The following is a 19,449-nucleotide window of genomic DNA, read 5'->3' on the forward strand; positions in this document are numbered from 1 at the left end:
ATGTCTTGTTTCTAAACAACCTCGCTAATCAAGACCCCAATTCCTGTCGTTTGAACAATTCATCATCAGAGAGATCCATTCTTACCAGTAGCAAGACTGCAACCATGTCACCCCCGCAGGGCTCCTGATAATACAGTCAGCATCACGGTAGAGGAGTCCGGAAACACTGCTTCAACAGCCCGTGCTATGTACTGCACTGCTCTGCTCTCTGGTTCTGCACTACGAGGCTGCCCCATCGGCCGTTTGTATCACAATTCTTAAATTCAAGGGCCTCCATGCTACAGTGTAATTAATATCTTATCCCACAGCCCAATCCACCTCCCGCATTCCAGGTCATCTCACTCACCCTTCTTGTTGTCAAGTTCCCCTTGATCTGAGGAATACGACACAGTGCGTGTATAATTATACCTTATGTAGGTGGTTGTCTTCCTGTTCTCATTGCTTCCCGTCCTCTCTCTTATGTACTTGTCTTCCCGAACTTGATCTCCCCAACCCACTTATCCTGTTATCCCCCGAACAGCAGCTTACCCTTTTTTTCTTCTTATGAAGTCACCGGGCAGGATTCCCAGGAGAGGAAACGCAGAAGCAAAGGCAACACGAAACAGAGACGAAGCAAGGCAAAGCAAGTAATTTAATTCCGCTTGCAGGACCGCCATCACCAATTCAGCATCGCCACCCGGGCCAAACAACACACCACAACAATATCAATACCCCCCGCGCTGCACTGCGTTGTGCATCCAATCCCCAGTCCCAGTCCCCCCGTCAAACTCCTCCTATTGTTTGGCTTCGTTTGTTCCCTCTGGTCTTGCTTGATTCTGAAAGTCCTAGACCCTATCTATCTATCTCTTGAGTTGAGCCAGACCTGCACGGCACAGCCACTGCATTGCACTGCACAGCACATCTATTCTGATTCTTCTCCCCTTCTCATTTTCCCTGCACACACACCCTGTGACTTGATACCTGTTCTGTTTCTGTCTACCTAGTCAGTCTCCTCCACCTGCTCGCTCGGCCCATCACAAAAAAGATCCCGTCCCTAACAGCAGCAAAGCAGCCCGCCGTCCCCTCTAAGGCCTTTTTTTAGCTCCAAAGGGCCCCCCAACCCAACTGCCCTCAGTTGACAGGCTGCTTCCTGCTTGCCGCTGGATCATGGACGGCCCCGGATATACCTCTGCGTCGTCTGCTTCTGCTCATACCGCAACTTCACATCGTCGCAAGCTCATCAAGAAACCTCCCACTTACGCATACGCCCGCTCCTCCTCTGGCTTCGATGGTGGTGCCTTCGACGCCCAGTCCCTTGAGAGCAAACGCAGTTCCCAGAGTCTGAGAAGAGCCCCCAGTGCTCCCCCAGCCCGCTCAAACCCCGCGACCGTGTCCGACTGGCAAGACTCTGATCGATCTCATCCTCAATTATCCGCCAACAGCAACACTCTTAGACCTGTCCCATCGCCCATCTCACCCCAGGGCGACTTCACCCCCGCTAATCACTGGGCACCCGTCCCCCGTCATCCCGACCGTCTCTCCGATTCTCACCTCCGCCCTCTCAGTAAGACAGCGGTGCCTGACGACCTAATCGGCGCTCCTTTTGACGGCGCTGCTATTCTGAACCGCATCGAATCAATAAAGATCCCTAGTCCGAAGGCTGCTGCCCCTCGTCAATTCCCGCCCCAAATCGTCAAGGCGCCTACCGACTCTAGGCTTGCTAGCCCTGCCTTACGAACTTCGACCAGCTTCTCAGCGATGGACTCGTCTTTGAACGAGAAGAGCCTAGGCCCAAGGGCTCCAACTGATGGGCCTTCGGTCAACCCCAAGAGATATTCCGACGATGGCAAGGACCTCAAGCCGGCCGTTCTACGAAAGAAGTCAGGATTTTCCGGTTTCATGAACAGTTTGGTCGGATCACCCAAGAAGCCCGTTATCTCTGCACCCGAGAACCCCGTTCACGTTACTCATGTCGGCTATGATAGTTCCACAGGCCAGTTCACAGTCAGTTCATCCATCTCTTTGTTCTTATACTCGTTAACAGACTCTAGGGTTTGCCTAAAGAATGGCAGCGGCTTATCAACGAAAGCGGGATTCCTGAAAAGGAAAGGCGAGAAAACCCGCAAACTATGGTTGATATCTTGCAGTTCTACAAAGAGACCACGGAGAGGCCCCCAGAGGATCAGGTCCTTGAGAAATTTCATCATGCTGGTCAGTATGCCACCTCTCCGGCAACTGCAGCATCACCGGGCATGTACCCGTCAAACTATATGGGTATGTCACCGAACAATATTTCACCTACGAACCCCAGGTTTCCAACTGTCAATCATGAAGGAAGTTTTGAGAATCCCCGAGCACCACCGCCTGTTCCCCGAGGCCAGGTTGGTAAGGACCTAATGCCCAGTCGCCCAGCCCCGAAACCGCCCGTCAGCATGAGCAATCGACATATGCCTCAAGGCGCATACTCGACCAAAGACTCAGGCATCGGTATGTCTCAGTCCGGCGACGAATCCTACGGCATGTCAAAGGACGCTGGCCCTATGCTCCCCGAAGAGCACCGATCGAGATCCAATTCGCGCGTCACTGGACCTACATACGCCCCGACTGCACCGCAACCCAACCCACAGCTCGCCCAAGCGCAAGCCGCCGCTTATCAACAACAACTTATGCAACAGCAGCAGGAACAAGCCATGGCTCAGGCCCAAGCTGCCATGTCTGGCGGCATCGGCCGTGCTCCTAGTAAACGAACTCCTCATCCCCAGAACCCGAACATGCAAGCAGCTGCTGGGTACGGCCGCGCCCCGGAGTCTAACGGTGTACACAACGCACCTCGTCAACAGGCTCCTGGAGCAGCCGTGCCTGGGGCTAGGCCACGACACCGGGCTCGTCAGAGCGCAGGCCTTGACATCGTTGCTGCCCTTAAGCGCATCTGTAGCGAAGGCGACCCTCGAGACATATACCGAGGATTCAACAAGATCGGCCAGGGTGCATCTGGAGGTGTTTTCACTGGTCACGAGCGTGGCACGAACAGATTGGTGGCTATCAAGCAGATGAATCTCGAACAGCAACCTAAGAAGGACCTGATTATCAACGAGATTCTTGTCATGAAGGATAGTTCACATCCCAACATCGTCAACTTTATCGACAGTTATCTTTGTGGTGGCGAGCTATGGGTCGTCATGGAGTTTATGGAGGGAGGCAGCCTTACGGATGTTGTCACCTTCAATATCATGTCTGAGGGGCAAATCGCTTCCGTGTGTCGTGAGACCCTTCTTGGTCTGCAACATCTGCATTCCAAGGGAGTCATTCACCGAGACATCAAGTCGGACAACATCTTGCTATCCCTGGAGGGCAAGATCAAGCTGAGTGAGTGACAAGTATTCCAGTGGCGGCGCAAGGCACAACTAACCGTAGCAGCCGATTTTGGATTCTGTGCGACCATCAACGAAGCCCAGAACAAACGAACAACCATGGTGGGTACACCCTACTGGATGGCGCCCGAAGTCGTTACTAGGAAAGAGTACGGGCGCAAGGTTGACATTTGGTCTCTGGGTATCATGGCTATCGAAATGATAGAAGGCGAGCCACCATACCTGACGGAATCTCCGTTGCGTGCTCTGTGGTTGATTGCAACCAACGGAACTCCTCACATTAAGAATGAACAGGATCTTTCTCCTGTGTTCAAGGACTTCCTCTACTTTGCACTCAAGGTGGATCCGGAGAAGCGAGCCAGTGCTCATGACCTGCTGAGGGTAAGTCTCTGATGTTCCCGGTTAAATCATCTCACTGACCCTGTTTTAGCATGAATTCATGAAGCAGTGTGTTGACCTAGGTCAGCTATCGCCATTGGTACGAGCCGCTCGAGAACAGAGGGCGCAAGAAAAGGCTCGCAAGGGGCAGTAGGTAAACCCCGGGAGAAGAGTTCCTCCTGCAGATCCCCCAGTGAGAAAAGAGAGACTTCGCCGACTATTGCCGGCGTTTCTCAGACGATGATCGATGTATCTCCAAGTCGATACAGTGGTCTCGATTGACGACGTCCCCACGGGCACAATCCGTCCTTGGGTCACGATTCTGCATACCCAACTATCTAATGACCATTTTCTTCCACAAATTATTCAACTGTCATAGCAGGCCTTGCATCTTGAAGTTGGAATTGATACGATACCGCGTCAAGGGGTGACTCGGATTATGTTATGCGCATGAGGTCGCGAGTTCGACACATTGCACGAAAAGAAAAACCCAAAAGGTGCCAGCAGGCGGACACCAAGATGACGCCTGGCGGCACATAGATATGACACGCTGGATATACCCCTGCATACGAATTGTTCTTGCACATCGAGTTCGCGCTCGAGGCTGGGCCTGTCACGATACTAGACCTAGCCATGTCTCCTCACCAGCTTTGAATCATAAAAAAAATAGTTTGCTTCCGTACATTGGTGCCCAGGCTTTTCGAGATGTGTCTGTGGTGATGATACCAAATGGGATTTTTTTGTATTCGGGTGTCAGTCTGAGTGACTATGTTTGACAGACCTAACGCTCAAAGCCAATCAATCTCACCAAACAAACGAAGCCAATACTTAACTAAACATTCTAACGCAAAGACGACAAGACAAAACAACAAAATCATTAGATCAGCCTGCGACGACTATACTTTGTTTCTTCAATGGTGTCCGTCCTACAATAACTTGCTCTTCTGGAACATGAGGCTGCCCTGCTCCCATTGTTGGTAGAAGGGGCTGATATGCTTCTGGACTCTCAAACAACCTTGGCCCTCTCTGACAGCGGCGTGGCCTTCCATGCCTGTGGGTAGCCCATTACCAAGCACAGCAACAGTGCCAAGGGAGGCAGGTCGAGCTTGGTGTTTGAGCTTGTCGTGGGAATGTGACGAGAATGGTGAGGAGAAGTGTATTGAGTTGCGTACGGAGGCTGCTGCTGCACGGGCTGGGAGGAGGGTTTTCTTGATGAGTCGGTTGCGCAAGGACCGAGCGGCGCGGACCAGCGAGATGGAGGGAGTGCAGAGTAGTTGCATATTCGGAAAATGATGTCGAGCCCTTTCTCGAGGTGTTGATATGAAGGATGAGCTGTTTATCTGAACGTGCACTTGATTTTGGAATGTTGAGTAGACCGTGGAAAAGATACTCATAAGCGAGTATGTGTTTTCGGTCTTTTTATAAGGAGGAGAGAATAATAGGAAGAGAAGTTATAGACAGAAGACGATTAAAATGGCTTTAGTTAGTCCTTCCGAGTCATTGCATGAGTTGGCCGTGCTCCCCTCTGAAACGCCCTTCCATCATGAGCCGGAAGACGATGCGGTCTGCCGGTGGCACCTTGGGGTCCTCTTTGACATGTAGGTGTATGTGTCTTGCACGAGATCCTTGGAACGTGGAGGAACTTGGTTCGTTGGATCTGTAGTGTCGGTTTCGCATGAGTCGTTGTGTATCGAAAGGTTCAGCTCGTTACTTGACTGTTTAGTAGTCTTGAGTAGATGTGTTCAACGTTCACTAGGTACCTAGTTGTGATATAAAAGGTGTTTTTGTCTTGGTTCCTGCATCCTCATGAGACATTTCTCCCGAGTCTCTCCCATATGCTTTGATTTAGGAGGCTGACTCTGGGCATGATCTCATGCCGCTATCTCCTCCTTCATGTTGGTATCGGCCCATATTCTCCACCGCCAGTTTGGTTGGCGACCCGAAAAACAAAAAGGCTGGCCCGGATCTTTGACCCGGTTTTGATCGTCTCGAAAGATGCGAAAATACGGATAGAGCGGTGAGAATAACCTAGACCCAAATTATTGGCTCAAGCTGGATTGCCGTTTTTAACATGCAAGTGCCATCGTGATTGGCTGCCCGGAAACATGCGATGATTGATTGACATTGACGTGCATTGGTGGATTATTGCGGTTTAGGTGGACTTGGACCAGACTACACTTTGCGTATCTACCTTACCTAAGGTAGGTACCTTAGCTAAAGTCACGATCTGCCTCTTGCAGACGCAAGGCAAGGGACAAGAAACTTCGGTTGTTAGCTCACGATACCCATTAACCTTGTTTCACACCCGAAAGTCTAATCAAGAAACAAGAAAGCATATTCGTTTATACAACCATTCACCAGAGAAAATAAGCGGTTCTTTTCGTTGAGTTCATTCATTATATGCCAGTGGCTATTAAAGTTAGATCCTCTGTCTGGATCTCTTCGCTCCGTGTCTAATACGGCAGTTATTCATCCTGCTCTACGGTATCCAGAGCTGATCTAGTTTTATCCTCATACGTCCCCTCCCTCCCCTTTTTGCCCTTGCTCAAAGCTCAAAAAATAGGACACCAATTGTTTCCGGAACTCCAAACAAAGAAAATCAAATCCTCTTTCAGGGCCTTCCCAATTCAGCCATTCATTCGTAGGAACCGTTCTTCGCTAACTGTCAAACAATCGCACCGCTCGCTTAGTAGCATGTGTAGCCACCGTCGATGATGCAGTTAGAGCCAGTCATGAACTTGGAGGAGTCTGAGGCGAGGTAGATGCAAAGGCCGTTGAGCTCGTCAACGTTACCCAGTCGGTTCTGGGGTGTCAAGGATTTCCAGATCTTCTTCTGGGCGTCAAGCGCAGGAACTCGGTTGAGGGCAGTGTCCATGTAACCGGGAGAGATGCAGTTGACCCGGATGTCGTACTTGGCCCACTCAGCCGCAAGGGACTTGCCGAGTTGAATGACACCGGCCTTGGAGGCATTATAGCAGCTCTGCTCCTGGGGGAAGTTGACAATGGAACCAGACATGGAAGCGACGAGAATGATGCTACCAGGCTTTCCAGCAGACATCATGGCACGGCCAACGGCCTGAGACATGAGGAAAGAGCCAGTAAGGTTGATGTCGATAAGGCGACGGAACATGGCAGGGTCGTAGGTCTCAGCCTTGATGTTGGAGTCGGCGATGCCGGCAGAGTTGATGAGAACATCAGGAGCACCGTAGCGCTCGACAACCTCGTCGACGGCAGCGTTGATGGCAGCACCGTCACGAACATCGACCTTAAAGAAGGAGACAGGTAGGCCAGTCTTGTCGTGAAGCTCAGCTGCGGCTTCGTCACCAAGCTCCTGGTTGGCGTCGAAGAGAACAATGTTCTTGGCACCAGCCTCAGCACAAGCACGAGCCATGTGGTTTCCGAGACCACGGGCTGCGCCAGTGAGGATGATGGTCTTGCCATAGACACTCATGTTGCGCATGGTGTGGGGGAGCTGCTCAAAGGTCTTGCGGGTGAGCGGCTGAACGATATCGCTCTCGGTAGAAGGAGCACGAGGCTCACTGGGAACTCGAGCAGCTGCCTCGGGAACGTTGACTGTGTGCTTGTCACCAGTGCCTTGGCCAGCACTGTAGACTGTGACAGGAACCTCCTTCTCGCGAACAACGTTCTTCTTCAAGTTGGTGTCAATGACACGCTGCACAGGTGTGGCTGTGAAGCATCGCGAGTTCTTGGGGAGAGCAATGGCAGAGGCCCGAGTGGCACGGAGGACGTTTCGAGAAATGGAGTAAAAGGCCATTGTGAAGGTTGTGTAGGTTGAGTTGGTGGTTGAGAATACCTAGGGAGGATATGGGTATATAAGAACAGGAGTGATTGCGGGAGGAGAAGCGATTGTAGATTAAAAGGTCTTGGTCTTTTGGTGCAGACACAAGGGCTCAAGCGAGAGAATGGGTATAGAGTGGAAGATAAAGATTGTAAAAGAGTTGAACAGATGGAGGGCTTCTCTCGATATATAGGTCGAAAGGTTGTGGGTCCGAAAGTAAACACAGATAGAGTGTGAAGTGTGTTGCGGAAGTGGAGGGAGTGCAGGCAGTGAGAGCAATGCAGAGAAAACTCTAGACCTGGGCACGAAAGTTTTTTTCTTCTTCCTTTTTTCTTGTACCTTGTCGCAGAAATTGTATGGCAGGGTCGCAAGGAATTAGTGTGGCGGTATGTCCGTGAGGAAGGCGAACGAATGGGTGTGGTGTGGGCGTGGGTGTGGTGTTGCGAGGCCCTTGAGGTGGACTGTAAGCGATAAGGTGCGGTACGGTGCAGCGCAGCGCAGTGCAGGTGACTTCAGCTAAGGCTAGAATCAAGGGGTCTACTCTCGTTTGGCGGCTCTGGAGGCTTCAAGTGCTTGTTCAAGGAGGGTGGCAGCGGGCGCGGGGGCCTGGATTGAGAGAACAGTGGAACCGGGAGTGCAGGCAAAGATAGAACAGTTAGGTATGTGAAGTGCAGATCTCACGGCAGGAAAACTCCGAAGTCAGGTAAGTCTAAGAGTTAACGGGATGGGCCTTTGGGCAGTGTATGGCAGTGCAGTGCAGTTCTGTTCTGTTTAGGTGACTGCGGGAGGACCGGTGCTATTTTCGGGGCTCTTCAATAGCGACTCCAGAACGGCAATTCAGTCAATGCTTTTGTTCGCTGTGTAGAGCTGATCTGAGATAGATGTCCTGGATGTCTCGAACAACGGAGATTCGGGTTTGGGATTCGGATCCGGGACTGGAGGCAAGCTTGTTGGTGGCAAATGCTACGCGTGTGTGTGTGCTATGGTGCAGCAGAAAGTTATATCTCCAAAGGTGGTGCGGAGAAGGTGTCGATGAAAATCTAGTTATAACAGGGCGTTAGTCGCAGTTATCATCGAATTTGGCCACAGCAGAAAAGAACCAAATGGTTGGCAGGGCCTATTACGTGCGAAAGGCAACAAGAATAACTTCATTGGGCATAACATACAGCTTCAGATGAACTTTTGATCGAAGTGGGAAAAGATTCTGTGAGAAGCTAAGGTCGTAGAAAATGCATGTGTGTGATGAAAGGTTATGGGGAACTAGCTCCGGCCGGCAATGGATTTATATAGGTTCCATGGCATCCAGATATCCATGCCTACGCCTACCTTACCTCATGGCAGCTACAATACCGAGTACAAAATACACAATACACACGTAGGTGGACCAACCACCGGCACGCTTCCTGACACCCAAGCAAGGGAGAACGGCTCTTCACCGACTTCGGTGTAGACGGTGAGGTCAGATCTGTATGTATGTAGCGAGCAACCGTAGATAAGGTATCGAGGTACATTGGTACTGGTTCCTGAATTAGAAGTTCCTTAGTTCGGGTCTAAGAAAGGGGGGTAGCACAAACTGAACTCTCACCTCACCCTCACCTCACATCGTGTAGGGACCGGGGCACCGATGTCGCATCAGCCGGGGGCTTCCTCCAAAATGTGAGACGGGATGGGAGATTTGTGATGGTCACAAGATCGATTGCCAGGGCCACTGACAGGGTCATTGCATTTCCTGACTCCTGTCAAGAGATTGATCAAAGACGAGACGTGGACTAGACCACAGCAGAGGCGCATTCAGGCACGCAGAAGCAGTGCAATGTGGGGGAGCATTGATTGCATGGTCTGAGATTTACCCTAGCAGGTAGTCTTTGTTTTGAATATTTGAATATGGGCTACGTTGGTATTCATGCGGGTTGGGAGAACATTCTGAGGTGTTTTACATATACGGATAGGTAGCCTTAACTGGTAGTTGGGGTGAGACGGTGTTGTTTCCTCTTACCTCGTTTTGAAAGCGATGTATTGCGCAAAGTTGGTTACATAAGGCATTTTTAAAAGGTCCCTTCCCAACCTAATTGACAATTATATCACCAGTCAATCAATTGATATATGTGCTACGGAGTATTGCATATACAGCCGGTCCGGGTTTCTTCTCTCATAACCCTCCGACTTTTTTTTTTTTTACAGCTTTGATAACTACGTGGGGTTCTCCACTGCTTCTCAATGCCCACATCGGAACATGCATATGCAGCTCTAATTCAGAGGTGACGGTCTAGAGGCAGCCTCTTTTCTCACCCCTCTATTACGTCTCACATTCATGTCTTTTTTTTTTTTTTTTTTTTCTCTCTGGAAACACAAACACAGTCACAAACACGTCACGGCATCATTGCGTGTTACTCTCTGTTCAACGCCAATCTCGGACAAACAGCCAGCCATTGACGCATACGGTGGCACGGAAAAGACACTTTGCACACTCGTCATCGAAAAGTACAGTACATACATCCAATGTCCATGATGAATGAGGTTGAGAGAGCGGGAAACAAGCATAAGGTATGGGGCGGCACCCAGGGATTCGATGCACCAAGTGGAGAGAAGATCAATTAGAAACCCAGATCCCACGGGCAGCCGTGGGGAGCTATGGCGGGTCGCGGGGAGCCAGCTCCTAGCCTCTAGGGGCTCTTCGGGACGTTGCAGGGGTAGCTCTGGCCAAGCTGGGTGGGCTCCACGGGCTAAGTTCCATAGCATAGGTTTTCTCGGTAGCTATTCCTGGGACCCCCACCTTTCTCTGTCTTCCTCCCTCTCAACCTCCCCTCCTCCACAGCAGGCGCTTACATGGTGAGATGGGTGGTGATATGATGGGATGTCATGTCTCCAACTGTTTTGCTGGATAACTCGGGCAACGAAAGGACTGCCCATCCGTCCTCCGGGGGGTCTCTCTCAACACAAACAAAGTTGATACAAGGCCTCATTACAGTCCGAGCGTTCCGGGGAATGTCTTGGCCTTCACCCGCCTATTTCTAGGTTCTAGATTGCTGCCCACTTGGCTTCGCGGCTGTCCGGCCACCGGCAAACAATTTGAGCACAGACGTGCACGTTGCCTCAACACCAAAGGCAACCCCAAATATGTAGCAGCAGCATTCGCTAACTTGCTGATGATGGCTAGCCTCTGGGCTAACCTGGCACCTCATCTGCTTGGGGCTTGCAGTATGTATTTTGGTCTGTCACCGTCTTAACGACAGGCTTTGTTCATCTTTTCTAGGCAGACAAATTCTTTTCCTCCACCCTCTCACTTGGTACACCACTATCCACCCAACCAAAACACCTGCTTAGTCTGCCAGTGCTTGAATAATGAGCAACAATTTGCTACGGCTACAGTTTTCAGACCCGAGCCTAGCTGCGCACGCACATACAGATAGACGACATCTGATGTTGCGCGTCCCCTGAGGAGACACCACGGAAGGTTTCAACTTCCAGTCCCGGGTAAAACGGCCGCAGTCGCAATGATGCTGATGCTATGTATTGCTGATCCTGGTTCATCCACCACCATCCACGTCTTGGGTCGAGTCAGGATTTCCTCACCGAAACCTCTCCAAGGTGAGGGAGGTGATAGCTATAAGACATAACATGCAGATACTCTTTCAGCTTTGTCTCGTAATAAAACTTCATTCTAACCCCGAGATTTCCTTTTTGTGTCAGAACCATGTACTCACGAACACCCTTCTAGCCCCCAACAATTCTCAAACCCTTACTCATGGTCACAATAGTGCTCAGTCTAGGTACTCACCTCTCTCGGTGTGCCATCCCACCTCCTTGGCTAGACCAGGCTACACCTAGATGACCAAGAGAGCATTAACACTAACAACCCACCCATTGGCGCCCCCCATTTGTCCATACCACCCTGACCGAGAGTGTTCTCTCACCTTCTCAGTTCGTGGTCGAAATGATAGGAAACAATGACAAAGATAGCTTAGTTGTATCAGTGGGGGTTGACTCTTTCATTCAACAACTCTACTACTCTGATCTATTCAATGGTCACAAAAATGACGAGATGAAACCAGCTACGCTTTGTCGATGAGCATGGCGATCATCATTTGTGATTTGATCCAAGCCAAATTTCCATTATGATGACTTTTACGGCGTAAACACCAAAAGACGGTGTATACTTCAAACTCGTTGTATTTTTTACTAACTCGTTTTATCGAATGGCTCCATTTGTACCCATCCAAAAGACAAAGCAAAAACAAGATATCAGACGATATTCGATTGTCTCCCTGAGAGGCTGCATCGCTAAATTCTGTAGGACAGATATTCTTGCGTGAGGCAGAGCGGACTTGGAGCTCCTTGTGAGACCCACATGATCTTCTTCGTTTGCAACCAACTGATCTGATCAATCAATATCTGATGGGGCAATTTCCTGGGACAAGCACAAGCGAGCTCATCAAGGATAAGAGAATCGAGGCACACTTTGAATAAGGCCTTGGCATCTTGTGAATAGCGTTGTCCGAATGTGTACTATATACACTTTGATCTGCAATGCCACATGACTTTCTTTGTGTAAACAGTCTGACAATATGCTCACTAGATGACATACTACGTAGTGCAGTCAGTATAAGCACTATCGAAATCGAAATCGAAGCGCCTTCTGTCAAACCAAGTGATCGCATTGTGCGAGGTTTACTCCATACTGCCATGACATGTTGAGGCCCATCTCACAACCAGGCACGCAAATACATTGCCTGCAGCCCAGCCCTGCCCTGCCCTTGGAGTTATCGTGTGGTGGGGAGCTGTCAAGGGAACAAGGGGGCACCACCAGGTTCACATGCATGCATTCGCGCGAGTTCCAGAATCCTCGCAGAAGCACGGCCCTTCCATCCCTTATCATCATCCATCACGACAGGCGTGCCCAGGTCTGGGGTATTGTGTGGTGTGGACTGGACTGGATTTCCCATGTCCAACTCCGCCAAGTTGGCGAGGATAAACCGCCGTTATCGAGCAGCCACAATGCATTTCACTCACTCCCTTTTCCCCACATGCGCATGACGGCGCTTCCCGTGTTTCGTACGAGTAGTTTTGCGGCTGGTGATAGAGCCGAGAACAGAGATCCGGCGTTGAGATGTACTGCACAACAGAGGCACCGGCCCGGGTTTAAAAATGCGGTGATGGGAATCAAGCCAGATGCCCGGACCGGTAGTTGAATCTCTAGTGGGTAGTTGACTTATATCGCCAGATACTTCGGCACTGTCCTTGCTGAAGGTATCAGACCATGAAAGCCTACGCCAATATCACATATACAGCACTTAGACGTAATCGCGCTTGATCCATCCCAACAGGTTCACGCGGCAAATACACAAATCGGCAAAGATGCTGCACAATTCTGCAGAATGCATATTGTTTCTATTCTTAGTCTTCGAGTTCAAAGATCTACCGCTCATCCAAAACCAACCAGCCCAGAACGCCCACGGGCAGGGTATTAATACAAGCAATCCGTGTAAAACAACACATGCTATTCTGATCCTCATCAGGTTTCACTCATGTGAGGAAGCCTGTGTAAATCACTGCAAACAATGCCCCCTCGTTACGAGGTTGCTTGAAAGCATGTAGTGACAACGCCCCGTCTTTTTCCATTACGCCATCCTGCGAAACTGCATCATCGGCCCTGGTCGTAATTCTCAATATGGACCAAATCAAGGAGCGATGCAATGTAAGGGCTCTGCGAGGTTAATTAGTATAAATTCTCTACGGCAAACGGTGATGGGATTGATAGACATACCAAGGCCCTGTTCTCTGCAAGGATTTCAAATAGTCGCGGTAGCAGCGGGCGGAAAAGAACCTCGTTCCAGCCTCCTATTTCACCCACTTTCTCTTGATTCTTGATCATCTCTTCCTCAGCCTCCGTTTTGACCACATTGCGAGCAATGTTCCTTAGCACTAACGCAGCGCTGAGTGGAATACCAGCTGCCTGGGGCGGGAGGTTTGGATTCCGCTCGTCCCGTGCTGTTGCAGTTTCTTCGTAGGTCACAGCCATAGTCTTGGCGGGAATAATCCATGAACGCTCTGGCTTTCTGTTGAGTGCGTCGTTGGGTAACGCCGAAGAGATGTGTGTGTTGATATGTCTTGCGAAATCCTGAAGGTGTATTTTGGTGGACTTGGGATAGTGGGAGCACTGATCCCAGGTACAAATGTATTCTTTCTCGATGTTGTCGAATTGCCCCCCTTCGTTTCGCTTCTCTCCTAGATGGTCCACGAGGATGTGCTCCCAAAGCTTCTCAGGCTTAATGTAAAACCGACCACATTTCTCAAGCTTATTGGTAGGATTCGAGGCCCAAAGGCATCGCCCGTACTCCTTGCCATCTAAGCCAAGAGGCTTTGGTCTTGCACGGATACCATGAATGATGAATTTTTGTTGAGGGTCACCCGGCTCTCTAAGGACCTGCGCGTTTGAATCCTTGTACACAGACGTACTGTTCCGGATGAAGTCGGCAGGTGTGATAAGAGGCTGATTGATGACCTTGAGTGGTGCGACAAATGCGTTCTGGTAGGCCTGCCAGGCGGCTAGTTGTGTCACAAAAGAGTTATTATCCTCCTCGAAGAAGCAGCGAACCCAACGGTGAACACGATCTGGCTCTTCAAGCTTGAGCATCTCCTGAAGAAGATCCTCAGGCATAGGAGCAATCTGGTCACGAGCGGGAATTCTGTGCTCGGGTACAAGAACAAACTCGCGTTGTGTCTTACGAGCACCATGAGCCAGGAGGCGTGCAAGATGGTCAATGAGGTTTTCTGGCGTCAAAGACCGGACCAAGGTGTCCACGTTGGGCACAACAGCAGTGTACTGATAGAGAAAATCGAGACACGCGTCGATAAGTTCATCATCGTTGAGCAAAAGCCAACTGGAAAGTCGCTGGAGTACTTGCCCAGGAATATTGCTTAGCTTGTTGGTAGCCTCGAGATTCATGGAGATACGCCCCAGCGCCCGAAGAGACGTCAGGATGATACCACGGTCATCAGACGTCAACTGCTCCAACAATGTCTTATACATAGGGTCTTCTGAGTCCAATATCATGAACGGCGTCAACTGCTCAGCGATGTCTAGGGCAAGATGTTTCAGTTCCACAAGAGAATCCTTCTGTGGTAGGTTCAGAATGATACAGATGAGATCCTTGACGGGGGGGAAGTCTGATATGTTATGAGCGTTTTCAGGCAAGGTGACCATGTTCCGCAACGTCAGGACAGCTTCAGTGATCAGCACCATATTGTCCGCAAATGACTCAGTTTGCAGAATGTCGGGTACATCCTTCTCAATCAGGTTATCGATGCGCTCCAGGATATCTTTTGTCCCATAGTTTCCATCGAGGGCACTCGGGTCACTGGAGTCATATGGAAGGTTCCAAGATATGCTCCAGTTAACGTGATAGAACATATGTCCCACCTCAAGGGCTTTGTCGACTAGACCTTCGGCCAGACCTGGGAATGAGTCGAACTTGTACTTGTCACCTCGCTCAAACGATATTTTCACCAGATGACTGAGCGCAAAGGCTTGTTCAGCAGGAATATTTGATCGCAAAGCGTTCAAACACCTCATGTAAATATTAGGGCCATCAAAACCGGCTAATACAGCTAGTTAGTGGAAGAAAACACAAAATTACGGATGAGTACTACTTACTGCCAGGTTGCATCGGTTGACGAGGGTCAATGCGCGGAGTTTGGCGTGGCTTCTGAAACTCGGTGGGCGCATTGCTTGGAGTTGGCACTGCGCGCAGTGTTAGGGGTTTAGAAAACCGCGGCTGATAGGCAGTGACCAAGTTGGATGTATTCTCAGTGTCAGTTGGGTGGTGAAGAACCGAGGGACCTCGGTTTCCCTGGTAATTCTGTTGTTGGTGCTGCTGAGGTATGTGCATGTTTGGGTGATGCGAGGGGGTCTGGGGAGGGTTCGCGGCTGGTGAGTTGGTACTGCTCGCATGATGAGCAGAAGAATGTCGGGTTGTTCGTGAAGGTCCAGTATCCGGTTGAAAGATGACACGCTGAGGAGGTGCCTCACGCAGCCCTCTAGAAGCACGCGCACTGGCAGCAGTGTCTGGAACGGGTCGCTCGCGAACGGGTGTACCATCGTCTCCCGAGGCCGCTGAGTCTGTGGCACCGACATTGCTCTCTCTCTTCTTCCCCCAGAAATTCTCTCTTGTGCGTGACAGTAAGCCAGCACCTTTAGCCGTCACGTCCTCCAGAATATCTTTTGGCGGAGGTTCCTTTCCATGTACTGTGCTGATCTCAAACGCAGCTAAGTTTTTGTAGAACTTCTCCTTCAGCGAGAAGGCAGTGGAGGCTTCATTATTAGAATATATGCCCAGCTCTGACGCCATACGTCGCCATGCGAGCTTCTCCTCAGAGATCTTGTCATAGCCACCACTCTCTACGACGTGGTTGAAGACCTTGAACAAGTCAACATGCGTTGCGCCGACCTTGGGCTCTGGATCAAGTGTCGTTCCGCGCTTGGAATGATAATCACGGAGTCGCGTCATAAAATCCTCGTATTCGGGCGTGCGATCTATCGTGTGCGGCGGCACCTCATTGCGAACGGGCGCCATATTGAGCGATCGTGCGGTGAACTGATTGTGCGCGGGTGGATAGAAACAGGATACGCAATGCGTAGTCGCGATGACGGGGGAGGTCTCTTTTCGTCGAGCTGCGTTAAATGTCGTGCAGTCACGAAAGATTTCCACGGATAGGCGCCTCAACCCAGCGTCTGAAAGGCTTCAATGGCCTCTGTATCGATAATTGGCTGGTTTTTAGAGATACCGTGGATGCTTGCAGCTTGATCCACGATTCTCAAATCGCATGGGTCTCGCTGATAGTTTGGTTTGGCGCGGCGCGTCGAAGTCCTTGGAGGGAAGATTGCACTAGGTTATCTCCACGTGACCCATGGTCACAACCTCCATGGAATCGAAGATGGGAAGTTCTCTTATTCGGTACCTAGAGGTAGCTACAGGGACGTAATCAATTACCTGTCCCTTCAGCCTCAATCTCTTCTGCAAAAAGTTGAATTCGTTAGATCCTTGGTGGAATTGTCGCTCTTTACTTCAATACCTACCTACCTAGTTGGCAAGAAGGATGGAGAGGCATGTCGGTGCAGGTAGTACTTGCCTCCTACGTTAGCTACTTACTATTTATCAAGGGCTTCGAAGCGGAAGGAGAAACCAACTTCTCAAGTTCAAGACTAAATTACATAGCACAAGGCGCGTAAGACTTTGTCTGTGCGAACTTTAACCCAAACTCGATCAAAAATCTATCTCATTTCCTTTGCAGAGTACCCATGCAGTCTTCCATTTTTGAGTTCTATCATGGCTGGTCCCCCGACTCCCGTGTCCGCGTGCCCACTCGTTTACTTGGAGATCCGCGATGGAGCGAATGCCAAAGCCTACAACTCTTCTCACCCACACAGTGCCTTCACTTTGACGATTGAGGGTGAAAGACCGATCGGATCAGAGATGGGAATTTTGGTTCTTTTGATACACAAAGGGAATCAACAAGTGGTATGAATTGGTGACACTGGGCTCGAGTGGGATGCTAATAGGCCAGGTTTCCCTTCGACTCAGTGAAATAAAAGGAGGATCACCTTCCTCTGCAGAGATCATCAGCATCAATAAGCAAACTAATCGAATCTGTGTAATTGTACCCAAGAAGCCACAAGCGCTCCTCGCGCAGTTTGAAGAAAAGAGAGATTTCAGTGTTACTGTATGCTTGCTGCAGAAGGCTGGATTCTTCGCCAGCGAGGCAATACCAGCATCTCTTCTATCAGTTCCTCCTCAGCCTGTATCTCAAACACACGATACCATGTTTGACACGAGACCACGACTCTCTTCGATCACACCGTCGACTCTATTGCCTCCGAATCATTTCCCAGGAACTGGTGCTCCACCTGACTTCTCGTTCACCACCATGTTGAACGCTCCTTTACAGTCGTCGCCATTTTCGACTGTCCCAACTTCGTACATGGAAACACAAAGAGCGCAGTCAATACCTATGCAAAACTATCTTCCAGGGACTCAAATGCGGCATACTAGTCCAGTGACGGTACAACTCAACCCGTACCACATGTTCCTTGAAAGAGACGGCACACACCCACATAAACCTCGCGTTGGATCGCCTCTGAGGTACTCCTTTAACTCTAGCCCGCCTCCGACACAATCACCCATCGGTAGGGCCGACATGGTGATGCCTCTGAATGTGTCCACCACAGGCTCCCACGCGCAGAGCCTCTCAGTTCGTGAAAGTCCTAAAGTCGGCTCTTTTAAAAGTCGCTCGGATGTCGACCCCAAGAGCTGTAATACGCGCTCAGACTTGACAAAGGACCTTTCGCCCGAACCATACCGCCAACAGCCGTTGCACGACCAGGACTTTCGCAAACTGATGCCTCGACCAAGGCAGTTGCCATTTGATTCACGTGCAAAGACCGCCTCACCATACAAGAAGCCTGAGGTGCAAGCAGGTATACAATCGGGGCTTGAGATATCCTCCGACTATAGAGAAACCAGGAGATCCCCAAGCCGGTCTTTAAGGAGAGATCCAACCAATTCAAGGAAAAGTCAAAGCACTGAAACCACGTACAACACCACAAATAAGAGGCTAGACTGGAAGAGTGGCAGAGTTCTTGCGTCAGAAAACACTGATGATTATTCTAAAGCAACTAGTAGTTTTGAAGACCATCCTCCCAGTTCTAAATCGGTGGGTACATTTGCGAGTGTGAAAGCAAAAGATGATATGTACAAGGACGCCGAGTGTCAGACAACCCTCCCAAAAAGCCCGAAAGTTGCAACTAGCTCCCAGGGGTCCTCAGGATCAAAACAAGAAACCTCAGGTGCGGAGCTCCTACCATGGGTTATACTTAGTGACTACAACACGTTGAAGGATTTGAATCAAGCAACAGCCCCATTGGTTGAACAGTTTGAACAGGATGTTGCGAGGGGCGGTGATGCAGCTTTGCTCGCACGTTTCTATTCTAAGCAACTATGGGCAAGACGTAGAGACTTCTGGTATAAAAAGTTTCAAGTCATGGTCGGCGGGGAGTGACAACTGGTTGGCGAGTTATCTGCAATATGAGCGGATAGTTGGAGGTTAAAGGAAGGAAATTCGAACATTTGACTTTGTTACGTGAGTTTAAGAGCTTGCAGGTAGGTATGCAACTGATTTATTGCTGAGACTGACTCACTGTTCCTGATAATGAACTGTACCGACTACACCTACCTCGGACTCTCTTCGTCCCCCATTCAACAACCGACCAAACCCCTTTACGTTTTCTGTTCATCGAATTTATCGCGGCATTAAGGCTCCCCTTACTACCAAGCTTATTCACGGGGCTCATTATTCTGGCGAAAACTCCACGCAGCCCCATCGGTTAGAGTTGAGCTGCATTTCTTTCTGTATTGCATTCATCCTAGCTGCCACGATGTCGATATCAGATACAGTCCTACCAAGCATTGAAGACCCAAATATCCTTACAACATTTCCGAGCCACGGCCCCAGTCCCAGCGACCGAGAGATAATCCACAGTCCTGAGATGCAACAGGTGTTGAACAAATTCCCCAGCATTGATATCGAGACAGTTCTTGACATCCGGGCGAAACGGATACGTGAGTCCACCCAACGTAAGTTATAACTTCACATGTCTTACCATACCTTAGTACGTATCTGTATTCTGATCATCCAATGACAGGTATTAGCAAGCGGCCTACTAGTTGCTCTGGCTGGTTCTGTCGAAAGCGAGGCCTGAGGAACCTCTTCAAAGACATCCCTCTCAGCAATACCCAGGAGACGACCAACAAAGATTTCCGTCTCTGTCGAAACACCAGCCAGCGCCTCGGGGATCAACACACGCTGGAATGGTCCGAGAAGAGGGGTAGCCACATTATGATCGTCAGTCGTTTTTCTCGCAGTATG

The 19,449-nt window shown here is 50.1% G+C and overlaps 4 protein-coding genes across 4 annotated transcripts; 2 read left to right on the forward strand and 2 right to left on the reverse strand.

The window, feature by feature from the left end:
- Positions 1-1,146: 1,146 nt before the first annotated feature.
- On the forward strand, positions 1,147-3,882 carry MST20 (Serine/threonine-protein kinase mst20; the record flags this gene model as incomplete). The annotated part of the gene is made up of 4 exons (XM_044821751.1): positions 1,147-1,983; positions 2,031-3,345; positions 3,397-3,731; positions 3,781-3,882. The coding sequence occupies 4 exons, from the start codon at positions 1,147-1,149 to the stop codon at positions 3,880-3,882; spliced, it is 2,589 nt and encodes an 862-aa protein (XP_044683084.1).
- A 2,532-nt stretch (positions 3,883-6,414) lies between these two features.
- Positions 6,415-7,503, reverse strand: J7337_004049 (uncharacterized protein; the record flags this gene model as incomplete). The annotated part of the gene is made up of 1 exon (XM_044821752.1): positions 6,415-7,503. One exon carries the CDS (start codon positions 7,501-7,503, stop codon positions 6,415-6,417), a length of 1,089 nt encoding a protein of 362 aa, XP_044683085.1.
- A 5,665-nt stretch (positions 7,504-13,168) lies between these two features.
- On the reverse strand, positions 13,169-16,100 carry J7337_004050 (uncharacterized protein; the record flags this gene model as incomplete). Its single annotated transcript, XM_044821753.1, has 3 exons — positions 13,169-13,231; positions 13,292-15,126; positions 15,182-16,100. The coding sequence occupies 3 exons, from the start codon at positions 16,098-16,100 to the stop codon at positions 13,169-13,171; spliced, it is 2,817 nt and encodes a 938-aa protein (XP_044683086.1).
- Positions 16,101-18,958: 2,858 nt separating this feature from the next.
- Positions 18,959-19,282, forward strand: J7337_004051 (uncharacterized protein; the record flags this gene model as incomplete). The annotated part of the gene is made up of 2 exons (XM_044821754.1): positions 18,959-19,157; positions 19,233-19,282. 2 exons carry the CDS (start codon positions 18,959-18,961, stop codon positions 19,280-19,282), a joined length of 249 nt encoding a protein of 82 aa, XP_044683087.1.
- Between the last annotated feature and the right edge of the window lie 167 nt (positions 19,283-19,449).

The sequence above is a fragment of the Fusarium musae genome, chromosome 3 (genome assembly GCF_019915245.1).
Source record: "Fusarium musae strain F31 chromosome 3, whole genome shotgun sequence".
In the NCBI taxonomy this organism is placed as follows: domain Eukaryota; kingdom Fungi; phylum Ascomycota; class Sordariomycetes; order Hypocreales; family Nectriaceae; genus Fusarium; species Fusarium musae.